This window comes from Tursiops truncatus, chromosome 16, assembly GCF_011762595.2.
Source record: "Tursiops truncatus isolate mTurTru1 chromosome 16, mTurTru1.mat.Y, whole genome shotgun sequence".
Lineage (NCBI taxonomy): Eukaryota > Metazoa > Chordata > Mammalia > Artiodactyla > Delphinidae > Tursiops > Tursiops truncatus.
In genome coordinates this window covers 40676951-40694785 of record NC_047049.1, presented here as the reverse complement: position 1 = coordinate 40694785, position 17835 = coordinate 40676951, and the positions used below count along the sequence as shown (strand labels likewise).

General features: G+C 32.5%; 1 protein-coding gene across 8 annotated transcripts in view; it reads left to right on the top strand.

Moving 5' to 3' along the window:
- Positions 1-17835, top strand: part of PCDH15 (protocadherin related 15) — a 727135-nt gene that overhangs the window by 593273 nt on the left and 116027 nt on the right. For all 8 annotated transcript variants that reach the window (XM_033841882.2, XM_033841881.2, XM_073793727.1 and 5 more), the window contains 2 exons: positions 3017-3157; positions 4864-4976. In XM_033841882.2, coding sequence (XP_033697773.1) covers positions 3017-3157; positions 4864-4976 — 254 coding nt within the window. The remainder of the gene's footprint in view (positions 1-3016; positions 3158-4863; positions 4977-17835) is intronic.

Sequence of the window (17835 nt, the reverse complement as noted above, 5' to 3'; positions counted from 1 at the left end):
AAAATATAGCTCTTTTTTCACTATTGATGGTCCAAAATGTCCCTCTTAATACACTTATAAATACATGTAGGTAAAGGTACAATATAATCTATATACTATATTATCATAAATTGAAGTAGAAAGTAATGATTAAATATTTCATCTCAATTTTAAGTATGTTTTTATAGATTAGTTTACTTTAAAAAATAAGTATGATTAACTAATGTATTCAACTGGAAGAAATATCAGCTTATTGGAAATATGTAAGAGTAAAGAAAGATCACTCTATTGCTAGTACAATTTAAAATAAAAGACCAAATATTTCATAAATTTTTATTATCTAAATGGTAATTTGAATATTTATATGTCATCTCATAATTATCAAAATGTATAATTTATAAGCTCAGTGGACTAGTTTTTAAAATATAATGAATGAATTTTGTACAGTATAATACTGTGATCATATCTATTAAATTTTTAACATGATCAGATATTAAATAATGTTTAATAAATACTAATGATAAATAATTTTAAGAGATAAAGCTTATGATGATTATTTTTTAAGTTGTGTCATACATCTGGATTGCACATTATTTTCCAGATTAAAGCCATAATAATTTTAATTTTTATGAATTTATAAAAACCATGCATTTGACCTGATTCATATTGTAAATGTCCCAGAGACAATGTTAGGCAAGTTAATTGAAGCTGTTTCCCAAAGCCAGTTACCTTCACCTATTACATAGCTTAATTATTTAACTGTAAAAGCAAGACTATCTTTTTAAAGACTTTGGAAAGAAAATTAGGAAGGGAGGGAAGGAAACAGGGAGGAGGAGGGAGAGGAAGGGGAAAATAGAGGGAGGAAGAGGAGGAGGGTGGGAGAAGAGAGGGAGGGTGGGAGGGAAAGAAAGAGGAAAAAACTTTTGAATATATTCAAAAGAATATCTAAATCAAGGTATTTAGTTGTATCGTGTTATATGAAATAAAATGTGGTGCCTTGATAACAAGGGTGATGGAAGAAACAATTAAAATGTCTTTTGCGGGCTAACAATGTCATCTCAGGGCCACTTTTTTTATGTGCTAGCAATCTGTAGAATAACAAATCAGAATGAAAAGCTTACTGATATAGCTAAATATAATGTACATGTTCTTATACATACAATCTTATCTGTAACAATCCTCCAGGAAGATTATAGGATGTTCTGGATAGCAAAGTGTTGTAGGCATCTACAAGATAACACTCCGCAACACCAAAACATTTTTCTCTTTTATCAGTTAAAGGTATAATTCCAAATGTATCATTAATACCTTGGCATTATTAAAGACAACATGCTAAGTGTAACTGACATATTCTAAGTTTCTTTAAGTTTCTTGATAACTGATTCATGATAGTCATAAAAATTTTAATACTGTACTACAGACTGAATGGGTATTGATGCCAGCAGAAACTGAAAATTTGTTCTTGAAATGGTTTTTGCTGTAGTTTTGCTCTAGTGACAAAAGAGCCAAAAATTTAAATTTAGGATTTATGAACAAATAAGAGGTATTTAAAGGCATGGAACTTGAGCAGACGTAGAGAAGACAAAATTGCCTGTGACAGAGCCTTGGGAAACTCCAAGAAGATTGGGAACAAGCAGTCTGACCCGGAGCCTCCAGATAGGAAGAAGGAAAGGCAAAAGAGTGAAAAGAGTTACATAAAGTATTCAAGGAGGTAGTGATAAACTGAGGTGTCATGAATGAAAGGACTGGACTTACAGATAATCATTAGGGAATTACACAAGTCCTGAAGGCTAACATATTTGTCCTATAGGCCAAATGTGACTCAGGAACAAACACAGAGCAACACATTCCTTTTAAGGACAGTCATGAAGAAACTCAACAATACAGAGAACAATGTTCTCAGAACCATCCTTCCCCAAAGCATAATTAACCAGTTCAGGCTATGGGTGTAACATGGGGGTAATATCCTGCTTCTCTCACATCAGAATAATGTCAAATAGAGGTGTTCTTCTCTAAAGAGTTTTGTGGTATAATATAGTGTCTGTTAGGGTTTGAGATCAAACTCAACCACATACTAACTCTGAGTCTGAGGTGTTTATTTTATTGTACTTCTAGGACTGACTTAAGAGATTTACAGACCTTAAGCACTTAAAAAGATTAGAGTGCCCACCCAAGTGTCACCTTGTATAATTAAAAATAAAACCAATCTTACCCCTAATATAAGTGAGGATGTTCAGTAAATTTTGACTGTTCTCATTATAGTCTTTTTCAAAATTATCAAGTGTTAATTTTTCTTGAAAAATGAATTTTTTGCTTGCTATTCCCACTTACCTTGGTGTATGTCTGGGACATTTCAACATTTTTAAACTCCCTATAAGCTTCAAGTTCATTAACTGAAAAATGTGTGGTAGACTATATATGTATCATTTTTATTATGGTTCTCACACATAATAAGCTTTCAACAAATGTTAACTATCATTATTTTACTGTTATTACTATCAACATTAGTAGTAATATTATCCTAAAGGATTGTTGTGAGAATTTATTTATTTAAGAAAAAACCTATCCTGGTAAACAGCACAGAACAGATGGTAAATAATGTTTCCTTTACTTCCATACCCACTCCTCCACTTTACCTCAATCCTCCACACTTTATTTTCTCTGAGTATCACAGAGTTCAAATAAGTATAATAAAGAAAATAACTTATAATGGTCTCAGAATATAAAATATTAAACACCGTGTTCAAGGAAGAAGCTGAGATTCATATAATTAAAGAAATGTGGAAGGGAAGACACCCGAGGAAACCACTGATTTATTCTTTCACATAAATGATTTTAAATAACATGTAGTAAAGACACGTCACTGATTCAGATTGTTATTCTAAAGAAATAAAGATTCTGCTACATTTTAAACCTGAAAGTATGAAAAGTTAAAATATGATTTTTCATTTTTAAAAGACTTTATTTTACAAATCAATTTTATATTATCATTACCCTTTGTTTTCATTTTGTGAAATAATATATAATTTTATTTTAGGGATTACCTGCAAGTCGTGTGAGATATAGAGTAGATGATGTCCATTTTCCTTATCCTGCCAGTATTTTTGATGTAGAAGAAGATTCTGGATTAGTAATAACTCGAGTTAATCTTAATGAAGAACCTACAACAATTTTTAAGGTCAGTGCAGTGTTTTCTCTTTGGTGTCTGTTTGATGTTTAACTTTTGATTGAGAGTTTGGTTTAATAAATAACCATACATCTTCCCATTTTTCTCCTTTTTAGTATTTTAAAATTACAAAACAATGCATTTTTTACTGCATAGACACTTAGAAAATACAGTTAAGTAAAAGGAAAAAAAAAACACTTGATATTTCACATTTTGGAGATTAAAATTTACCATTTTAATCTCTATCCTTATGATAACATTCCCTGCAAATAAAAGTATACAAATATATATTTTAAAATAGCATGATTGTATGATTGTATTATTCATACTTCTCTTTAAAATTTAAATACTATTAATGCTATTATTTAAATGGTTGTGTGATGTTCTAATGTATAATATACTATTGTGGTGTTTTTTGTCCAATATCCTGTTGTTGGATAATTAGTCATTTCCAATTTTTGTTATAACCACCTTTGCTGTCGTGAAACTCCTTGTGCAGATATTATTTGCCACTTGCTATTTTTTTTTCTCAAAGTAAGTACCTAGAGGCAATTGCTGGTTCAAGTTTATGTACTCTTGATATGTTATACTTTTAGAAAATTTGAAATAATACTACCCTTCACTATTATCATAAATAATCCATTTTATTAAATGTTTGACTGTTTCCATTTTCTATAATTACTTAGAAAAAATTTTGTCCCTGGGAATAAAGCCTTTGACCGTACATTGGGGAAATACCGTCATCAGTTAACCTTGTGAATATCAGTGAGCACTCTGTCTCACTTAATTTCATCTCCATTTGAAATACTTGTTCTGTTTGTAAAGTATTAACCCAAAGGCAGATTGTGGCTCTCAGGATGACCCTTGGTTGTGGTTACGTGATCTAGATTGAATTAGTTTAGATTAGTCACCTGCAGCTTCCAAAATTATATACAATCTAGAGAAACACATAGTTTTGAAACTTAACATTTCTTAAAATAAACATTAGAATTCTTCTTGACATAATAGAGGTTATCAAAGAAAATGATCAATTATAAAAGCTATTTTACTAATAATATATAGAGATTACATCTTAAGACTAAAGCTTTTCTTTAGTTTGCATCATTTGAACATTTTCTATTCTACAGTATGAACTTCATTTTATATAATTTAATTGTTTTTAAGAGAGTGTATATCAAAGTGTGTTAAACTATAAAGATTTCCAATTTTATCCTCCAGAGTGAAGTATTTCTGCCCTATAATCTTGCAGACAATTAATTCACTGGAAAAATTAATTTCTTTTTATAAGCAAGCTAATTAGCTTTTCCTATCCATGTGACTGAATTTAATGCTTTTGAAATAGGTGTTGGCAGTTATAAAGTTTCATGTTTTTACTGTAGGCACCAGTGGGATTGTGAAAGAGAAAAGAGTTTATAATTGGAGAGATGTAGTATCATATACCTGTTTTACCGGTAGTTTTTTTTTTTTAATCATAGAGTTATTAACTGAACTTCTTTGAGTCTCCTCACCTGGCAAATGGAAATAATGGTATCTACCTGGTGGGATTGTTATGAATATCCTAGCACAGTCTCTGCTACCTGGTAGGCGATGAGGAAATGATCACTGCTCCCCCTTTTGGAAACAGGCAGTCCAATAATTAAAAACATTCATAGAAAAATGATGCTTTTATTTTCTTCTTTTAAATCATCTTTAACTTGAATATTTTTTTACTTTTTAAGTTGGTGGTTGTTGCTTTTGATGATGGTGAGCCTGTGATGTCCAGCAGTGCCACTGTGAAAATTCTTGTCTTACATCCTGGAGAAATCCCACGCTTCACACAAGAGGAATACAGGTATTGATTCCTATCAGGTTTTGTAACATATGAAGGTTTTTATTTTGTTGTTTTTTTTTTTTCTTTTGGTCTCTCAAAATTGATGTGATATGAATTTTCCAGTGAAGCAGGCTTCTAATTCTAGTTTAAGCTTTTTTAAATTAACATAACATTATATTTATTTTAAAAGTTAATATGGTTAAAATGACAATTTAGTGTAAAATATCAGTTTTAGTAATCCTTTGATGAATAATGGATCCTTTAAAAATACTTAAAGCTAGGTTTGAAAAATACAACATTGTGTTTGGGGGTTTAAATTGCAACTGATTAATGATCTCAGTGGTACAAAGTAGACATTTAGTTTCTTGTTACTGCCAGACACATTATGTCATTTAATTTTGAGGTGTATCTGAGATGATATTTCCTATATAATGAGTGACAGAGAGAGAAAGAGAGAGAGTTTATGTTTATGTGTATAATATATATTATAGCTGTAAAGATAGTATATATACCATCTTAGGTTAGGCTGTCATAACAAAATTCAAGGACTAGGTGGTTTAAACAACAGACATTTATTTTCTCACAGCTCTGGAGGCTGGAAGTCCAAGATCAGGCTTTCAGCATGGTCGGGTTCTGGTGAGAGGTCTCTTCCTGACTTGCAGACTGCTGCCTTCTCGCTATAACCTGACACAAAGGAAAGTGAAAGAAAGCAATCTCTCTGGTATCTTTTCTTATAAAGGCATTAATGCCAAGATAAGAGCTCCACTTTTATGACCTCATGTAAACCTAATTACCTCCCAAGGGTCCTATCTCCAAATACCATCCCATTGAGGGTTAGGGCCTCAAAATATGAATTTTAGGGAACACAGTTGAGTCCATAGTGTGTGTGTATATGTTAGAAAGTGAAGAATTTACTGAAAAAATAATGAAACTAAAATCACTATATGTTCATGGTTGCTTCATTATTGGATATAAATGAAAGAATGTTTTATAATGCTCTTCTGCAAATATAGTAGAATTTTCTTTCATGAGTTTTTAATCTCAATTAAGTTAAAACATTATGTACTTTTATTAGTATGTTAGAACCCATTGGAGATAGTTTTCTCACAAATATTTGAAGGAGGCTCACTATATACTGTATTTTACCATTTACTTGTTCTGGACATAGCATTAAAAGGCAGCCAGTCATTACACTCCAGAGGCTCACAGCCATGGGTTGGAAACAAAGAACTATGTGAAAAATATAATACACTATAAAAACACAATAATAGAAGCTCAGAGTACTGAGGAAGCATGTTGGAGACACAGTTACCTGTGTCTGAACATGATCAGCAAAGTTTTAGCTGTTTCTTGAAGGAAAAATAGAGTTGAGCCACTCCACAAAAATGTGGAAGAATGCTCCATGCCAAAGAATCAGAATATACAGAAGTATAAATAAGGGATATGGGAGAATGTATTGAATAACAGAATATTTTACTTCCATCTATCTAAAGAAAATTGGAAGTTAAACAATTATATTAATTGAGGCTCAAGAAAAATGAAGATTTCATATAATAGAACATTTTATCATATTCTACAGTTTGGATTTTATTCTTCTCATAATTTCAAAGAACAACCTAAGAATTTTAAGCTGAAGCAGTGACTAAGATACTGAGGGAAGAACTAGCCGATACATCTGGCAACATCTACCACATTAAACCAAGAAGGTTTCACCTTTCATAAAAAGCTATCTTGACAATATTCAAGGACTAAATTAAATTATGCAATATCATTATAAGAAAATGCTATACAACACATATGTAAACCATTGAGATGTAAAATATATTTAAAACAATAAGAATTCTTGGTCAATCTGTGTTAAAGGTCGTTTTCTTCCTTATGTCCATTACCTATTTTCTTTCCTTTTGTGTTGACTTGATAATCTGTGGACTCCAATTCTTTGCTGTGGGACATACAGTTTGCTGGATTTTTCTTTCTTTTTTTTTTTTTTTTTTTTTTGCGGTACGCAGGCCTCTCACTGTTGTGGCCTCTCCCGTTGCGGAGCACAGGCTCCAGACGTGCAGGCTCAGCGGCCATGGCTCACGGGCCCAGCCGCTCCGCGGCATGTGGGATATTTCCGGACCGGGGCACGAACCTGTGTCCCCTGCATTGGCAGGCGGACTCTCAATCACTGCGCCACCAGGGAAGCCCCAGTTTGTCATTTTAAAAACAGTATCTGTGAAGAATATTTTTGTTCATGTTTGGTATTTTCTTTTTATATGTTCAACCAGTATCTTTGTCAAAATGCCTGCAGTGTTTCAAATTGCTGTAAAAGGCAACACAGTTTCCCTCTGTAAAAGAAAGAGAGAGAAACAAGAAGTAAGAGGAGGAGGAGGAAGAGAAGGAGAAGAAAGAAGGAAGAAAGGGAGGAAGGGAGAAAGGTTGTTAACCTCATACGTCCCCTTCCCTCTCTTATTTTTCTTTCAAATTCATTTACTGCCTCAGCTGAATGCATAAAACTTCCAGAGACGCTAAACAATCTTATTAATGCTTGATTTTCAGGATGATGACTTGTGTTGGAATTAAAGAATGGCAGAATATGCCACCCGAAGATATGTCACCTTGGCATAGGTTTATTTTGAGCTGAAAGCACTTAAAAAAACAGTAGATGTTTCACTCCCCGTTAAAGAAACATTCTTTAACGGGGAGTGAAACTCAAGATAATTCTATACAAACAGACCTTGATAAAATAATTTATATCTTCCTTTAGCCTCATCACATAGTTTAGTTATGTTTCCACTATTGCCTCTCTTTGTTCATCCTAATATAAATGTATGTAGGTTTCACCATTTCTTTGAGTCTTCATTTCTTTATGAGGACTCCCATGCCACATGAAACTTATATGAATGTGTATGCTTTCTCTTGTTAATCTGTTTTATGTTAGCTTAATACTTGGGCTCAGCCTAAAAAACCTAAGAAGCTAGAGATAAAATTTTATCTCCGCTATAGAATTGCTCCTGGTGGAAAAACTTCAACTTCACGTGATCAAATTTCAGGGACTCACAAAACGATAATGCAAGATTTCCGATCTTTGTACGGTGTGGGGAGGAGGATGCTTATAGTTTACAAATAGAAAGCAGTAATGCAAGATAGATAGCATTGCAAGTTGAGGTATATTTGGTTTTTACATCTTAGGAATGTCTTCATTCCAATATTGACTTTTGAATTCCTTAGGAAAAAATTAGTTTTCAACAAATAACTAAGTATTAAAGAGAGATCCTAAAGATAAAATACTCATTTGTTTTAGAATTTTGAACCTGACCTCCCTCCCCTTGCCCAGTTATTTTTAGAATGGTCAGTCATGAAATCTTTAAACCTCAGGATAATAAGATTAGTTAGGGTAGATTGGGCTGCTGTAAAAAGAATCCCCTAAAGTTCAGTGATAAAAATACATGTGTTTTTGGCTCATGTGAGAGTCTGAAGTGAGTGTTTTAGGCTGGCAGTAGCTCTTCTTCTTACAGTTTCTCCATGTGGTCATTCAGGCACCCAGGCCAAGTTATGGGCTTCCATCTGTAACATTCTGTTTCAAAATAATACCAGCTATTGCCATCTCAGTCCATAGAAAGGGAGCAGGGGCAGAAATCCACATCTAGGGATTTCCTAAATCAAGGGAGGTAGGAGTTGCAAACTTCACATCAGCTCACATCCCATCTTGAAAATCCATGCAAATGTTTATACATAGCCACAAAAGAGTGGAGAAATACTTCTCCTGGCTAGGCAGCTATGTCCTAGTTCTACTTCTATTATTGAGGAAAAGGGGAAATGGTGTTTGTGGAGAACTAGCACATTTAACATGTAATTTTAGACAAATTATAGACTTTAATTGCAGTAAGTCATTTTAAAATCGCTTAGTTTCTATTAAGAATATATAATGTTGGGTACATGAACCAATGATGTAATAGTATAGAAACATTTTTATTTTTAAATATGTATTGGTGAAATAGATTACATTCTTCTTAAAATTGTAAAAGAATACTTTTTTTAAATTCAAAGCAAATCTCATATGAACATTTTTGGGTGTTTTAAATTATTCTAAATTATTTAAGCTTATCAAGTATTAATATTATATATTCCAAACCAAACCTTACTGGACTTCAAGCTAAAGTTAAATTATAATTTACTATTGTTGCTTTACTATTTGGTTACAATTAACTACTTTCTCCATTTTCCTAAGTGTAATTGTCTTCATCACTAAAGTAAAGCAAAAAGAAAATGAAAAAGAAACCATTATGGCAGAGTGTAAATGAGAGTCATGAGCTGTGGACTAGCTTTGTGGAGATCATCAAAAAAACTTGAGAGATGGCATTTACTATTTGATGAAACTTTTTCCAATGTACTGGTTTTACCTAGACAGGGAAACAAAATTCATTATTCTTTTTATGGAATTAAAAACATTTACATGTTGAACTACTGGTAATAACTTGGTCACTGGAGTAGAACAATTATGTTTTCTAAAATTATAGAAGTAAAAATAGCAATAAGAAATTCATAAACATCATAGTAAACAGTTTAATATTTACTAAAGGAAAAACCTACTAGATTGACAGCTAAATTTTTTGTTTGTTTTTAAGCTATGTTATTTTTTTTTATTTTTTATTGAAGTATAGTTGATTTTAATTGTGTTAGTTTCAGGTGTATAGCAAAGTGATTCAGTTATATAATATATATATATGTGTATATATGTAAATGTATATGTATACATTCTTTTTCAGATTCTTTTCCTTTTTGGGTTATTACAAAATATTGAGTATAGTCCCTGTGCTATTCTGTAGATCCTTGTTGGCTATCTATTTTACATATAGTAGTGTGTATATGTTAATCCCAAACTCCTAATTTATCCCTCCCCACCCTTTTCCTCTTTGGTAACCATAAGTTTATTTTCTATGTCTGTGGGTCTGTTTCTGCTCTGTATATAAGTTCATTTGTATCATTTTTTTTAGATTTCACATATAAGTGATACCATAGGATATTTGTCTTTCTCTGTCTGGCTTACTTCACTTAATATGATAATCTCTAGGTCCCTCCATTTTGCTGCAAATGGCATTATTTCATTCTTTTTCTATGGCTGAGAAATATTCCATTGTATATAGGTATACCACATCTTCTTTATCTATTCATCTGTTGATGGACACTTAGGTTGCTTCCATGTCTTGGCTATTGTAAATAGTGCTGCTATGAACATTGGGGTGCCTGTATCTTTTTGAATTATGGTTTTCTCTGGATATATGCCTAGGAGTGGGATTGTAGTATCATATGGTAGCTTTATTTTTGATGACATGTACTTAGTAGGTTAGCTGATTAATGTAAAAGTGGAAATATAACAAAAAGTCAAACCCTTCTTTCACATACTTACTTATGCCTCTGTTTCCTATTCTTAATTTAAAAGTTCCTTACTTTCTGCTAGTGGTTCTTTGAAAAAAAAATAAGGAAGATTCTTCAAAATTATTCAAGGATTTTATAGACCACACTATATTATTGAAATAATTTAACTTATCAGAATTAGAAGAGAAATTTCTCACATTATTTTCTTGTTTATAATTTATAATATGGAGATAATTTTTATGTGTCAGAAAAAATTTTGATTTTGTCTTTCCTCAAATCCTGTGAACTGAAGTTGTTTCTGGATGGTCTGACTTCAAATATTTTTTAAGGGTGGGAGGAATCTAAAAATGAGAATGCAATTTGCCCCATACCGATATATGTTTACTTTTATAATGGCCAGATTTACAGTTATTCTTAAGTATGCACTAGCTTCTCTTTGGTCCCTCAAGCAGTTGTAATACTTAAAACAGACTCATTCTGTTAATTTCATGACCTCTTCAAACCAATCTTTCTTTGAGTCATTGAATTAGGTTAAATGGCGGATCAAGACATCATCTATTTGTCATTAGATGAACATCTACTTTTTCCAGAAAACACTGAGTTCTTCTTAAAACTTTTGAAAAGTATGTAACTGTTCAGACTGTATATTTATTTTTATAATTGTAACTAAGCAATCATGTTGTGTGGAAGCATGCATACAATCAGAATTTTCAAAAGTGTAACAGATTTCCATTTTCCTGCATCATTCTTGTTTTATTTGATTCTTTCAGTTTCTCTTTTTGACAAAGATAGACATATCAATAATTTAAGTGTCTTAGAGTCTGCATGCCCCAAATCATCCCTCTTTATTCTCCCTCTCCTCCCTTTCCTTGAAATAATTTCTTAAAGAATTAATGGCATTTCTTTATCTTTGGTTGTCAAAGCAACACTTCCTCCTTAAAAATCATCTCCAGCTGGCTTCACTTCTTTTTTTTTGCGATGAATAAGTCCAAGTATTAGACCCTACCTTACAGAAATAATCATAAATTTTGAGTTATTACCATTCAGGCAATTAAGAAGTTTCTCTCTATCCATATTCAATCTTATATCTTAATTTAAACCATTTTTCACAATTTGATTTTCATTGGAAGTAGAGAAAAATAGGTAATCTTACTCATAAAATTCTGTTCTCAAAGTCATACCATGTAATGGATGAAACAGACCATAAAGACCATTTATTCAGCCTAATAACTTAATACGTGATTTCTCCAATGTCCTTGCCACAAAGTTGACTACGCTCTTTTAAAAACCTTACAGTTGTGAGAAACTCACCCCTTCAATCTTTGGATAGCTGTGAATATTGGGAAATCATTCCTCATGCTTAGGTTATTATTGGTACATTTACTCTTCTAAATTATTTTATATGCATTTTTCTCTGAGCCTTCATCAATTTTAGCATTTACTCATTTCAAGTAGTGTAAATGTAGGGGAGGAAAAATAACTTTTCTTGTACCCTTCAGATTTATTAACTGAGATCCCTGTCATAAAAGATTAATAAGAGAAAGACAAACAAGTTTATTAACATGTATCTCTCATGTATACATGAGAGATACACAGGGTGATGAGTAACACAAATAGGTGGCTTCAGAATACAGGATTAAATACCATCTTAATGGGAAATGGGGAGGAAGGATGTAGGCCTCTTGGAAGAGAGTAAATAATAATTTTAAGAAAGATGAATTGGTCCCTGGAATAGATGGAAAGTATGATAGTTTGGGAGAAAGTTTGCCTGGTTGTGCTATCCACTTCTAGTCTCCTCTCCTGTGAAAAGAGTCAGTCTTTACTGGTCGATGAAACTCCTGGAAAGAGAATCCATGATGACTAAGTTCCTTTTGGAGGATTTGTCTTTAGGTAGATAAGGGAACTCAGAGAAAGCCTCTCCCTGCATTTGCTGTTTTCTAAGTACCTACTGCTCAAAATAATCCATATACCAAAGCAGCTTATTTTGGGGGTGGGGTGACATATTTTGCTACCCTTTAATTGAAACTGAGCTAAACTTCTTACTTAAGACAGGTGTGACAAATAATACTCTCCTATTAATAATGAGCAGGTATCTTGATAAGGGTTGTGCTTATTGGGAAAGAGAAATCTGCATACCTGGTAATATCTGCCATTAATATGGAACAGATAAAGTGATAGTAGCCATGAAGTTGCCGAATTGAAAGAATATTAATTCCAGTTTCTCATACTGGTTTAATACATCCATATGGCAAACTCGTCTACATTGTTATAACATTTAATAATGGTTAACTATCACAATCAAGGCTTTCTTTTTTGTCTCCACATAAATTAATACATATTAAGTCTATTCAATTTATTCATCTTCATTTTAATATATCAATATATATTAATACTTATTTTAATATATATTGCAGTTCTATATTAATATCTTTTAAAGTTTTTCATCTTTATTTTCCTAGAAATTTTTTTCTAAATGTTGAATATTTTGTATTTAATTTATATCTTTCAAAATACTAATACTCCTTTTGAATTTAATCCCCTAAGGTACTGTATTAGTTCATGTTCATCCTCTGATAATTAGACATCAAGATGAGATTTAACAAGCAAGTATTTTATTAGGGGAAATACCTATGGGAGAGAAATGAGGAGAAAGCAGGGTAAGGCTAGGAGAACTTTAAAGCACATGCATTCTGACCCCAAGTGAAGAACAGGGAGAGAAGCTCATATGTAAACATCCTAGCCTACTGTGTCATTTGAGTGACTAATGTGTCATTTCAGTAAGTTTCTGCATGATGATTGGGGAGTCAAACCATAGTCCGATGTCAGAGATATATCCTGTGTTTCCCAGGAAGGGACCTACCTTAGCATCTCCACTTTTCTTAATCACTATCTGAAAGCAGTCCCTAGCAACATGACCTTCATATAAACACAGAAATATACTTCAGAGCACAGCAGCTGGAACCTTGGTCAAGCATACTTCCTATAGTTGGAGATCTGAGAGGCACACTCTCATTGCTGCCTCATGTCTTCATATCGAATAAGAGGTTTTCAGTCAATTATCTACTTCAATCTTCTGGAAGATAGTTACACTCTCATAGTCAGAAAATACATTTTATATATCTTTCATTTAATCCAGACAGAAATATCAAAATCCCAATAGTAGTTCAAACACATAATATTACTTGAGAATAGATTGACTCCTGTAGGTCAAGTGAGTTATCATTCAGAAGAAGCATGACATTTGGCCTTCATCTCAAGGTGATGGACTAAGACTTAAACACACTGGGATTCACTAGTCATGAGTTTTAGAGGTAAATACCATGGAAAGGTCAATGTGTCTGGAACAGACCATAGAGTCTAAATGTGAATATTGATTTTGAGTGGGAAATGCAGTATCTTATACAATTTATCAAAAATTTTACCAAAGATAATTATTTACAAATTTTCTAAACAGATATGTTACCAATATAGGATACCTTGGTATTTATTTAAAATGGAAGTGTATCAACATTGATTATTAAACTTTGCATGATTTAATGCTACATTTATATTAATTTTTAAGGATTCATGTATTTTAATATGTAATTCCCATAAACATAGAAACTCAAAATTTATATTTGTATATATAGAAAAGAGAAGGGGCAAATATTCGTAAGGTATTTTTATTAACCTCTGGAACAAGTTGTTATTTTTCTCTTAGATATCGTAAGTCATTTTCAATTTCTAGTATTACTCAAATTTAATATATCAAATCCAAAATAAGAATAACATACATATACATATTTTGACTTTTTAAAAAATTCAAATATACTTGAATGAAGAAAATAATCTTGTCAGTTTTCCTGTTAAAGTAAAAATTTGATACTTTGCTGACTAATGTGCATTAATCTTGTAACAAATGACAATGCAAAAATTTTGTACACTTTATATTCAAAATAAATTTCTCAAATGGTTTTATACTGAAGAATAAAAATAGAGTAGACTTTATCAAGAACTCTAAAAGATAAACGGTCTACTTCCTGATATACAAAAACAGAGAAAAAGCATAATTTAAAATCCAGAAATCCATTTTTATATACTATGAAAAATGGAAACAATGTTATCACAATGGCCAAGGAAATGATGAGTGAGCAGTTCTAGTTAACATTTCATTATTCAAGAGAATTAAAATTACCTAATGTTGAGGAACATTGCCATTATTCTTATATAAACCATACAAGTTTGGATTCAGGAATTTTGAGAAAAGATTTTTAATCAATAAGTACAGTAGTTTAGGAGGAATTATTGGTCTTACTTTCGAAGAATGAAAAAGAAAAAGAAAGCTATGTGAAAACTAGAAGTATAAAATAAACCTACATGCAGAGAGCATCACTTGATTGCTAAAGTTGTTTTCTATTTTAATTTAGATATATTGTTCAGTGTAAGATCTGACTTTACTTGAAGATAACCTTCCCTGTCTTTTTTTGGCACTACTAAAATATTACCTCAAAGATAATAGATTTTGCCTCTTTCACTATTGAAAGAGTGACTCTGACAATCCTTCATTTCAGCTTTCATAGGCTTTCTCTGAATCCACATGGAATTTAATTTCTCCTTCACGTGTTCAAGGTTATGTATAGTTTTTGACATTTGCTCACAGAGCAGAGTGAAGCAAGTCTTCCAACAACAAAGGACTCAAGTTCTAACAGTTCATTTTAAATCCACTGTTTAGAATTTAAAACAAATTTTTCCATACAAAGAGTTATTATAGATTCTGTTCTTTCATTGCATTCTCTCTATGAGAAATTTTGGTTCAAGTACAACATATAGTACATTATTTTTATTTTGTTAATAGTTAATGTAAACTTTTTTTTTTGAGGAAAAATAACTTAATAGTTATCCTAAGGTTTAAATCCTTGCTGCACCTTTTATCAGCTGTTGCTTGAATTTGGGCAAGTTACCTAAGCTCTCTGAGGCCAACTTCTCTAGGGATCTGTTACTTACTTTATATACTTTATATACAAGAGAAAGGTATATACTTTATATACAAGAGAAAGGTAAAGTAAAGTAAAGTGCTAGGTACAGAAAACATGCTTAAGAAAGTAGTTGTGATATTCTTATTTAATAGGCTTATGCCAGGTGTTGGTCATGCAAAGATTTTTTTTTAATGTAGTTTTTGTTTTCAAGGAGTTTATACAGAGGAAGGAAAGAAGCAATCCTAATTGCCTGACTTCTGGCTGCCCCCATGTGATGAGATGAAAAGCCTCTGTTTCTGTGTTTGGAAGAATAGCACACATTTACCATATTTTCAAAACAAGAGAAGTGGGAATAAATAATTGCCTAAAAGTAAATAAAGATATGAGGAAGAGAAAGTAGATACTAAGCAAAACAAAATGTCACAAGTTAATTTCTCTACCCTCATTGGTTAAGAGATCTTCAGCAGCTTTTGATTTTAAAATATTCTAGGGAAATATCACTCTAGTTGCAAGGTGGGGAATGAATTTCTATGAAATTTGAATGTTAGTTTAAATAATAATGCCTTGAATATATATGTGAAGGTTAAAGCTATATGGTTCTAATGACCAAATGTGGATTGTTATTCTTTATATCATCTTCTAATCATCTTCATAAACAAAATAGCTCCTTCAATGATAGTCATGTAGAGGGATATTCTCACACTTAAGAGTCAAGTTCCTGATGTCCAGGATGAACAGGGCCCCTTACAGAATTGTTTGTGAAGCGTATTTCTATCTCACTGATGCTATATTTTACTTGTCTTTTTACCAGAGTTCTCAGAATGTTCTGTGAGCAGTGAATTTCAGTTCAGGGTAGGATGAAAAAGATGAAGCAGGAAAATTAAAGTTATTTTTCCTTAAATTTTACTAATTCATCCAGCATCTTTGTACACTAATTTATTTAACAATTTAAAAAAATATAGGCACAGGGCTTCCCTGGTGGCGCAGTGGTTAAGAATCTGCCTGCCAGTGCAGGGGACACGGGTTTGAGCCCTGGTCCAGGACGATCCCACATGCCGCAGAGCAACTAAGCCCATGAGTCACAGCTACTGAGCCTTCGTGCTGCAACTACTGAGCCCGTGTGCTGCAACTACTGAGCCCGTGTGCCTAGAGCCCGTGCTCTGCAACAAGAGAAGCCACTGCAAAGAGAAACCTGCACACCGCAATGAAGAGTAGCCCCCGCTCGCCGCAACAAAGACCCAACACAGCCAAAAAAATAAATTAATTAATTAAAAAATATATATAGGCACAGTGCTATGTAGAGTATAAAATAGAGCAGTTAATAGGGAACGCATGGTCTCTCTAAAGTGTTTAGTTCATAAGAGAAGAGAAACATTGAAAATGTTTACAAATGAGATAAAATGGCTGCTATATTCAAGTGGCATTAGTTTCTTTCCTCATCCTGTCAATGAATATTTATTGAATACATAACTGCACTAGAAATAATAACATTGAACAAAATACACATGGTTCCTACCCTCAGAGATCTTATAATATACGTAGTAGATAGAAATTAATCAAATGATCATAAGAAACAGATTATAATTACAAACTTATGTGATATCGAAGAAAGGAAAAGAAAAGAACAGAAAAAAAAGTGCTTTATGAGCACTTATAACAAAGCACACAACAGCAGCAGTGGGGGATATTAAAGCAAATTTGAAAAAAACAGGAGTTGAGATGTCAATAAGTAGTAATTATAGACTTGTAGGTGAAGGAATGTCGTGGACTCAGGAATTGGAAGGAAATGGATTGCATACAAATCCTAAATTGGAAAGGAGAAGACACATTCCAAGATTTAAAGAAAGGTTGAGGAAGAGAGAATGAACGTAAACTACTGTAAGATGAGGCAGAAATTTGGGGCATATTAGAGATTTGAGTTTTATTCTTTGAGCACTGGGAAGCCATTGAAATATGGTAAGCATGTAGTGGGCTAAGAAAGCTCAGATCGATAGTGATGTAAGTACATGTGAACTTTAAAAAGATGACTGACCACTCTATGGAAGTCAGACAGGAAAGTAGTCAAAATGGATGAACATGGACTGGTCAGAAAAAACTATAGTACTTTAAGCAAAGAACAATGACAGCTGGCCTAGAGTAGGAAGTTGGCGAAGGAAAATGGATGAGACCTAAAAGAAAATCTCCTAGACAAAGCAATATTAAAGTGGAAACCTAAAGAAGTGCCCTAAAGAACTTGTCAGGGGAAGATTGTGCTAGGAAGAGAGAGCAGCATATATAACGACCCAGAGAGAGGAGAATTGTAAAATGTTCTAAGAATTCAAAGCCTAGTATCGACCACAGAAATCTCTGGGAGGGAGTAGTTGGTGATGAGAAGGGAGACATAAGTAGAGTCAGATTTTGAGGGTATTTATGAGCCATATTAAAGGCATTGTTCATTTTCAAGGAGAAATTTGAGGACACTGAAGGAATTATCTCTAATTTTAATCCATCACACCATGCCAGTATTCTCCTATCTTCCTCAGCAAAAAGTGGAAGAACAGTTAGATTAGAAGAAAAAAATATTT